This window comes from Propithecus coquereli, unplaced genomic scaffold, assembly GCF_000956105.1.
Source record: "Propithecus coquereli isolate 6110/MARCELLA unplaced genomic scaffold, Pcoq_1.0 Scaffold235, whole genome shotgun sequence".
In the NCBI taxonomy this organism is placed as follows: Eukaryota; Metazoa; Chordata; class Mammalia; order Primates; family Indriidae; genus Propithecus; species Propithecus coquereli.
Window position 1 is genome coordinate 1,814,623 of NW_012147897.1, and position 9,921 is coordinate 1,824,543.

Below are 9,921 nucleotides of genomic sequence, written 5' to 3' on the forward strand. Positions count from 1 at the left end.
TTTCTTCATTTCTAATGTTGTCTTACTCCTTTGGGAATTCTCTGATAAACACCCTGACCTTGGGTTTGGTTTAACCCCCAACTTAGCAGTTCTGAAATTTGCCTCTAAATAGTATATTTCATATTCCTCATCATTGTTGAGCTTAAAGTATTGTTATTGTTTTTAATGCCATCATTTCTTGAATTCTCTTCTTATTGTCCTTATATTTGTCTTTGATATTGTTTGTCAGAATTATTTGTCAGGAGAAAAAGAACACTAAAGAAACTGAATATATTGGCCAGGCGCGGTGGCTCACGCCTGTAATCCTAGCACTCTGGGAGGCCGAGGCGGGAGGATTGCTTGAGCTCAGGAGTTTGAGACCAGCCTGAGCAAGAGCGAAACCCCATCTCTACTAAAAATAGAAAGAAATTAGCTGGACAACTAAAAACATATAGAAAAAATTAGCCAGGCATGATGGCGCATGCCTGTAGTCCCAGCTACTCAGGAGGCCGAGGCAGGAGGATCTCCTGAGCCCAGGAGTTTGAGGTTGCTGTGAGCTAGGCTGATGCCACGACACTCTAGCCCGGGCAAGAGAGTGCAACTCTGTGTCAAAAAAAAAAAGAAAGAAAGAAAGAAAGAAACTGAATATATTAATATATTAAGAATTGTGGCAAGTAAAGTATGGGGGTTTAGTGAGAACTTGAAATCTTTACCGGTCCAAGATAAGTGAAATGTTTCAGGGATGAAAAAAAGTTTAAAGTCCCTGAGAGATTCCTTCGAATTGTCAATTCATTCTTATTACAGGCATCTAAGTAATTGAGACATGATAGCGTCTAGTAAAATAGACTAGTAGCTGATGTATTGCTTTGTGAAATTCTTCCCTTCAGAATACCTCTGAGGGTGACAGATATGCCTGCTCCCCACTTCCTTCATACATAGAGGGCTCCGGCTGTGTGGTAGAAGAGGAACAAGACTCACGGAGACCACTTCGAGATGTCTGCTTTCACCTTCTAAAACTCTACAGTGACAGGTAAACCAGAGCCAGGTATTAAACCAAAACCACTTAAGTGCTCCATCAGCCCCCAGGGAGTCCTTTCCTTGGTTCTGTCCCTTTCTTACACCCCCAAATTGCCATAAGTCTATATAAATTACCAAATATAATTTACAGTAGTTAAATGGAAACCTCGGTGGAATTAGAAGTCTAAAAATTATTTTAATCAACTTTAATGAGATACAGTTTACATATAATAAAATATGCAGTTTGATAAGTTTTTATCATAATTATTACATTGTAACTACTGTCACAACCAAGATACTATTTCCCTTACATCTGAAAAATTCTCTTGTGCCCCACAGTAGTCAGTACCCTAGACAACTATTGACTGGCTTTTTGTTACTATAAATTAGTTTTGCTATTCTAGAAGTTTCTATAATTAAGATCATACTGTATGTTCTCTTTTGTGCCTGGCCTTTTTCACTCAGCATTATGGTTTTGAGATTTATCCATATTAGTGTACATATATAAAACTTGGGTGAGGAGTTTGCATATGAATATATCCATTTATTGATGGCAGTTAGGTTTTTCTTATTTTTAGCTATCATGGATAAAGTTGCTATGAACATTTATATCCAAAAGTGGATATATCATTTTATGTTCCCACCAGTAATATATAAGATCTCTAGTTGCTCCATATCCTTTTTAAAATTTGGTATTGTCAAGGCCGGGCGCGGTGGCTCACGCCTGTAATCCTAGCACCCTGGGAGGCCAAGGCCGGAGGATCGCTCGAGGTCAGGAGTTCGAAACCAGCCTGAGCAAGAGCGAGACCCTATCTCTACTAAAAATAGAAAGAAATTAATCGGACAACTAAAAATATATAGAAAAAATTAGCCGGGCATGATGGCGCATGCCTGTAGTCCCAGCTACTCGGGAGGCTGAGGCAGAAGGATTGCTTGAGCCCAGGAATGTGAGGTTGCTATGAGCTAGGCTGATACCACGGCACTCACTATAGCCCGGGCAAAAGAGTGAGACTCTGCCTCAAAAAAAAAATAAAATTGGTATTGTCAGATATATTTTTTTTAATTTTAATTTTTTTGAGACAGGGTCTTGCTCTGTTGCCCAGGCTGGAGTGCAGTGGCGTAATCATAGCTCACTACAACCTTGAACTCCTGGGCTTCACGTGATCCTCCTGCCTCAGCCTCTTGAGTAGCTGGGACTACGGGTGCGCCACCATGGCTGGCTAATTTCTTGTAGAGATGGAGCCTTCTATGTTGCCGAGGCTGGTCTCGAACTCCTGGCCTCAAGCTATCCTCCTGTCTCAGCCTCCTAAAGTGCTGAGATTATAGGCATGAGTCACTGTGCCCAGTCTGTTTTCAGATTTTTATTTTTATTTATTTGTTTAATTTGTATTATCTAAAGTCTCAGAGAGAAGGAAGGCCTGTAATGCTTTTGACCTTGGGTTCTTTTATTGTCTTCTGAGACATAACCAGAACAGTTGACCTATTAATGCAGGCTGTCTACTGGCTGGATATGGTAACTATCAACACATTGTTGTCTGCAGACATTATGATCTCAACCAGCTGTTGGAGCCTCGAAGCATAACGGCAGATCCTTTGGACTATCGCCTAAGCTGGCACTTATGGGAAGTACTGAGGGCTCTTAACTATACCCATCTCTCAGAGCAGTGCGAAGGTGTGCTGCAGGCCAGTTATGCCGGCCAACTGGAAAGTGAGGGGCTCTGGGAATGGGCCATCTTCGTCCTCCTGCACATTGACAACTCAAGGTAAGTGAGAAGTCATTGAACCCTCTGGGTGCACCTAGTACTCAAAAGCAATGCCAAAGGAATCATAGTCTCTTAGGGTTCATTCAGCAACTAATTATTTAGGATATGTGTTATATCGAGCCTCATGATAAACCTCAAGACAGTTAAGCCCTCACCCCAGATTATCTCTGTATTCACGTGAAGCAGTTAAAAATCAGAGTGACTGTGATTAAGTGCCAAATTATAATATTTATCACAAGGCCTCTCAGTAGTCTGAGAAAGAAAAAGAGATCTCTGTAAACACCAATGATCAGAAAAAGTCTAGAGATAAGAGTCAAAGGACTTGTAAAATTTCAATAGGAAATAATGAAGTGGAAATGGAAGGATATGCCCATGTTGGGGGATAGCATTAACTCAGGCACAGATTCAGTACCATGTGGCATGTTCAGGAATTATGCAGAAGTAGTGTTGGCTGAGCTGCCTTAGTGGATCCATGACACTGATATAATGGATTGACAGGAAGGCCCCTGCTTTTTCTCTGTCTACTGGCCATCTCCTCTAGCCATCCCTTGCCACCCACCACCCCTTAAGTTTAGTAGTACTCCATTTATCAACACAACCTTATGCTTTACTGCATGTGTTTTGGTTTTCTGTCCTGAAGTAGAACTGAAGAAATGCCTTTTCATCATAGTTTCAACAAGATGAAGTCGGGAGTTTTTTATTAATGGTATCAGTAATTTTGTATATGTTTATACTCCAAGTATTTTACATATATTAACTATTTTATGCTCATAATGAATTTATGAGCTTGACCCTCTTATAATCTCTACTTTGCAGATGAGCAACCCAAGACATAGAGAGATAAAGTAACTTTTGCTGAAGGTCACACAGCTAGTGAATGGCAGAGTGAGATTTCCAACTCACACATCCAGAGTCTATGCTCTTAATCACTATGCTGTACTGTTATGTTTTTTTAATCTGTGAAATCATAACATTAGTCCCTATTCAAAGGTGACTGTGGGATTAAAAGAATAAACATATAAAGCATCTAGCACAGCCTTCCTGTTAAACAATTTCTCTTTCCTCTTCCCCCATAACAGGAACTGAAATCACCCCAGACTATTCCTTCAAGTTTATTTAAACACACTCATGAGGGATTTCACATGCTAAGGCCAGCTGATAGGATGACTGATGTTTCAGAGTTGGCTGTGGGGAAGCAGATCCTATTTCCTGAAAAAGAATATAAAAAAGGAGGCAGCTGTGCTGAGATTGGGAGTCCTTGAAAAGCCTAGGAGTTGAGAAAAAGAGTCCAAGATGAGGTGAATAGCTCTGGTCCAAAACTAAATGACTAGTCCTTTTGGCCTAGGCATAAAATGATTCTCTTCAAGGGGCCTTAATCTAGAGGTAGAGAGAGAGTGAATTAGGAAAGCCGATGGCTTGAGAAAAGTAACAAAGACCTGAAAGAGACATTACCTTTCGAAACTATTTTTTTTGCTTGTACTGACCATGTAGGAGAAAGGGAAAGGAGAAGGTTAGAAATGAACTTCAGATGACTACTCTCTGGAGCAGAATTCTCCCTATCGCAGTCCTTGATCTTCTAGGTGCTGACAAGGAAGTGTTACTAGATGAGAAATAAAGAAGATCCTACTTAGGGGAAGTCTTTTCTGGGGAGTGGGCAACCTGCCGTAGAGTATTGTCTTCCAGCGTTTTGACCATGAAAACTGGATATGCTTAGAATTTCTTTTTTTTTTTTTTTTTTGAGTCATATTTTAAATGATCTAAGAATTGAGACCTGCTATTTGAGAGACTGCCCCAGGGGCCACTCTAAGCTGTCTAGGGCAGCCTTCTCCGTGAGTGAGGATGGGACTTAACGTAGCTTATCTCTCTTCATACAGCATACGTGAGAAGGCTGTTCGAGAGCTGCTTACCCGGCACTGCCAGCTATTGGAAACCCCTGAATCTTGGGCTAAGGAGACTTTCCTTACCCAGAAGCTTTGTGTGCCTGCTGAGTGGATTCATGAGGCCAAAGCAGTGCGAGCACACATGGAATCTGACAAGCACTTGGAGGCCCTCTATTTATTTAAAGCTGGGCACTGGAACCGCTGCCACAAACTCATCATCCGGCACTTAGCTTCTGGTGAGTGCTGGCACACACACCTCCTGGAATGACCCCAAATTCTTCCAACCTCTGAACCCCCATGATGGGTCAGGCCAGAGATGATACTCAGTATAGGACATGACAGACTTGAGTCAAATCACCCTTTGGGAAAGCTCTCTGCAGAAGAGGCTTGCCCAGGATGAGGGGCTTGAGCGGCAGGGAAGGTGGCAATATTGTTAACCATTTGCCAGAAATATCCCTGACATGCACTAATTTTATTAAGCTCTTTATTTATGGAAATGTTACCCAACAATGCGAAAAATACCTCCTTGGGGAACTGAAGCCAGAAATTCTTCAAATTTTCCTTTCGAGAATTTCAGAATATAGGTGTACCTTGTTGTATTGTGCTTCACAGATACTTTTTTTAAATAAATTGAAGATTTGTGGAACCCTGCATAGAGCAAGTCAATTGGTGCCATTTTTCCAACACCGTGTGCTCACTTCATGTCTCTGTGTAACATATCGATGATTCTTGCAATATTTCCAACTTTTTCATTATTATTTTGTCTGTTGTATTAGTCTGATCAGTGATCTTTGATGTTACTGTTATAATTATATTGGGTCACCATGAACCATGTACATTAAAGATATGTGTGTTCTGACTGCTCCACCAACCGGCCATTATCCATCTCTCTCCCTCTCATTGGGCCTTCCTATTCCCTGAGATACACCATTATTAAAATTATGCCAAATTAATAATCCTACTGTGGCCTCTCAGTGTTCAAGTGAAAAGAAGAGTCACACTTCTCTTACTTTAAATCAAAAGCTAGAAATGATCAATCTTAGTAAGAGAGGCATATCAAAAGCCAGTACAGTCCAAAAGGTAGGCCTCTTGTACCAAACATTAGCCAAGTAAAGGCCCTAACTCTCTGATTCAAAGAAGGCTGAGACAAGTGAGGAAGCTGCATAGAACAGTTTGAAGCTAACAGAGGTTGGCTCATGAGGTTTAAGGAAAGAAACCATCTACATAACATAAGAGTGCAAGATGAAGCAGCAAGTGGTGAGGGAGAAGCTGCAGCAAGTTGTCAAAAAGATCTAGCTAAGATAATCAATGAAGGTGGATACACTAAACAACAGATTTTCAATGTAGATTAAACAGCTTTCTGTTGGAAGAAGATTCCATCTAGGATTTTCTGTTTTTTTTTTTTTTGGGCAGGATCTTGCTCTGTTTCCCAGGCTAGAGTGCAGTGGCATCATCATAGCTCACTGCAACCTCAAATTCCTGGCCTCAAGCAATCCTCCTGCCTCGCCCTTTCAACATACTAGGATTATAGACATGAGCCATCGTGCCTGGCCTATCTAGGACTTTGATAGCTAAAGAAGAGAAGTTAATGCCTGGCTTCAAAGTTTCAAAAGACAGGCTGACTCTCTTGTTAGGGGCTAATGCAGCTGGTTAGTTTAAGTTGAAGCCAGTGCTCACTTACCATTCTGAAAATACTAGGGCCCTTAAGGATTATGCTCAATCTACTCCGCCTCTGCTCTATAAATGGAATAACAAAGCCTGGATGACAGCACATGTGTTTGTAGAATGGTTTACTGAAAATTTTAAGCCCCCTGTTGAGACCTACTACTCAGGAAAAAAAGATTCAGCCAGGTGCAGTTGGCTCACACCTGTAGTCCTAGCACTCTGGGAGGCCAAGGCAGGAGGATTGCTTGAGGTTGAGAGTTTGAGACCAGCCTGAGCAAGAATGAGACTCCGTCCCTATAAAAAAAAAGAAAAATTAGTTGGGTATGGGTGGCACGTGCCTGTAGTCCCAGCTACTAGGGAAGCTGAGGCAGGAAAAACATACGAGCCCAGGAGTTTGAAGTTTCAGTGAGCTATGATGACACCACTGCACTCTAGCCAGGGCAACAGAGCAAGGCTCTGTCTCAAAAAAAAAAAAAAAGAAAGATTCCTTTCAGAATATTACTGCTCATTGACAGTGAAAACACCTAGTCACCCAAGAGCTGTGATGGAGATGTACAAGAAGATTGATGTTGTTGTGCCTGCTAACACAATATCCATTCTGCAGCCCATGGATCAAGGAGTAATTCAACTTTCAAGCCTTATTATTTATGAAATACATTTCATAAGGTTATCGCTGCTATAGATAGTAATTCCTCTGATGGATCTGACAAAATAAATTGAAAGGTTTCTAGAAAGTATTCACCATTCTAGATGCCATTAAGAACATTTGTGATTTATGGGAGGAGGTTAAAATATCAGAATTAACAGTAGTTTAGAAGAAGTTGATTCCATCCCTCATGGATGACTTTGAGGGGTTAAGATTTTAGTGGAGGAAGTGAGTGTAGATGCAGAGGAAATAGCAAGAGAACTAGAATTAGAAGTGGAGCTTGAAGTTGTGAATGAATTGCTACAGTCTCATGATAAAACTTCAACCTAGGCCAGGCACGGTGGCTCATGCCTGTAATCCTAGCTCTCTGGGAGGCCGAGGTGGGCGGATTGTTTGAGCTCAGGAGTTCGAAACCACCCTGAGCAAGAGCGAGACCCCATCTCTACTAAAATTAGAAAGAAATTAATCGGACAACTAAAAATATATAGAAAAAATTAGCCGGGCATGGTGGCACATGCCTGTAGTCCCAGCTACTCGGGAGGCTGAGGCAGGAGGATCGCTTGAGCCCAGGAGTTTGAGGTTGCTGTGAGCTAGGATGACGCCACGGCACTCTAGCCCGGGCAACAAAGTGAGACTGTGTCTCAAAAAAAAAAAAAAACTTCAACCTATGAGTTGTTTCTGAAGAAACAATTTTCTTCACGCATCCATAGAAGTTCTACCTCTGGTGAGGATGCTGTGAACATTGTTGAAATGACAGCAAAGGATTTAGAATATTACATAAACTTAGTTAATAAAGCAGTGGTTGGGTTTGAGAGAATTGACTCCAATTTTGAAAGAAGTTCTGTTGTGTGGGTAAATGCTATCAAACAGCATGAGAAATCTGTCATGAAAGGAAGAGTCAATGGATGTAGCATACTTCATTGTTGTCTTATTTTAAGAAATTGCTGCAGCCACCCCAACCTTCAGCAACTGCTGTTCTACCAGCAGCTGTCAACGTTAAGGCAAGACCTCCACCAGCAAAAATATTACAGTTCACTGAAGGCTCAGATGATCATTAGCATTTTTTAGCAAGAAAGTATTTTTTAATTAAGGTATGTACTTTTAGGCATAATGCTGTTGCACACTGATAGACTACAGTATAGTATAAATGTAACTTTTATATGCACTGAGAAACCAATGCATATAAACCACTGGGAAAATTTTGTATGATTTGCTTTATTGCAATATTTGCTCTATTTCCAAGGCCTGAAACTGAACCTCCAATATCTCTGAAGTATGCCTATATCTACTTGTAATTCTGAAGTCTGGCCCAATATTATTTCTCCTTCCTTCCTGTCTTAGATTTCTGCCATGTCCTCTGCCCATTTGGAAACCATATACTTGTGCAGACATTACATTCAATATTTTGTTTCTTCAGATGCCATCATTAATGAGAACTATGACTACCTGAAGGGGTTCTTAGAAGACCTAGCACCTCCAGAGCACAGCAGCCTAATTCAGGACTGGGAAACATCTGGACTTGTTTACCTGGACTATATTCGGGTCGTTGAAATGCTCCACCATGTACAACAGGTACCTGAGTTCCTTTAGCCACTGCCTAGTTTTCCTTTTCTCAGGCCCTTAAATTTTCAGAAACCCCAAAAGGCATTAGTATGTATATACTTAAAAACTCATTGCCAGAGACAGCACTGTTAAAGCAGGTGGGACTTTTTTATTTTTATTTTTTTAATTTTTTATTTCAGCATATTATGGGGGTACAAATGTTTAGGTTACATATATTGTCTTTGCCCTGCCTGAGTCAGAGCTTCAAGCTCTGATGAGGCTAATTTTATGTAGTTAGGTTGACAATGTATTAAAACTTTAAAACACTTTATTACCAACTAATATGTGCAATAGACATTCCTGAGGCTTGCCTGTAGGCAGTCCCCTCCTCTTGTTCAGCCCTAGTTAAAGTGAGAAGCTCAGGGATGAGATATAGAGTAAAAGCAGAGATTTGGTTAGGAATATTGTTTCACTAATTGTTTTGCATGTTTTAAAATTGCAAATGTGGTTTTTATAAGTCTTCATTAAAATGTGTTGAGTCAGTCTTGATAGTCATAAGATAGGTCTCCATTGCTTGCTTATAGCACAAAAAACAAACTCATAAGTACAGGATTTAAGTCCCTTTATAGGCTTTTACCTTTTACTCCTACGTTAATTCCTAACACTCATATTCCACATCTCAGCCTTGCTAGCTTGTGCCACTCACACTTAGTTACCTGTGGTGTTTTCAACAAACCATATTATATTCCACTCTTTACCTAGCATATTTATATTCATCCTTTAAGATCTAGATTGCTGTTAATTCTATTTCTCCCTCCTTTTCCCCCAGAGAGTTAATTTGTACTTTGTTTTTTACTACCAAAACACTTGATATATTTTTCTACTAGCGTATTGCCTGTCAGACCGTATTGTAGTTATTTATTCATATCTCCAGGTTGCCATAAGCCCTACTTTTAGGAAGGTCTTTTTTATTTTAAGGTTAAAGGCAATAGAGTATAGAAGTTAAGAGCTCAAGTTCTGGTCCAGGAACGGTGGCTGACATCTATAATTCCAGCACTTTGGGAGATAAAGGCAAGAGGATTGCTTGAGGCCAGGAGTTCAAGACCAGTCTGGGCAACACAGTGGGACCTCACCTCTACAATTTTTTTAAATAAGCTGGATGTGGTGGTGAATGCCTGTAGACCTAGCTCCTCAGCAGGCTGAGGTAGGGGGATCATTTGAGCCCAGGAGTTTGAGGCTGTAGTGAGCTGTGATCACCCTGAACTCAACCTCAGCAACAGAGCAAGACCCTGTCTCAACAAAATAAAAATAAAAAAATAAACCTATATTCTGGGATTAAGAGTCTTAGGGCCAGGCGTGGTGTAATCCTAGCACTCTGGGAGGCTGAGGCGGGCAGATCGTTTGAGCTCAGGAGTTCAAGACCAGCCTG

The 9,921-nt window shown here is 40.8% G+C and overlaps 1 protein-coding gene across 1 annotated transcript in view; it reads left to right on the forward strand.

Annotated features, from left to right (window-relative positions):
- The window catches only part of NUP98 (nucleoporin 98kDa), a 102,388-nt gene that overhangs the window by 86,658 nt on the left and 5,809 nt on the right, over positions 1–9,921 (forward strand). Inside the window, exons 26-29 of the mRNA XM_012645568.1 lie at positions 867–1,009; positions 2,538–2,759; positions 4,634–4,875; positions 8,368–8,522. Coding sequence (XP_012501022.1) covers positions 867–1,009; positions 2,538–2,759; positions 4,634–4,875; positions 8,368–8,522 — 762 coding nt within the window. The remainder of the gene's footprint in view (positions 1–866; positions 1,010–2,537; positions 2,760–4,633; positions 4,876–8,367; positions 8,523–9,921) is intronic.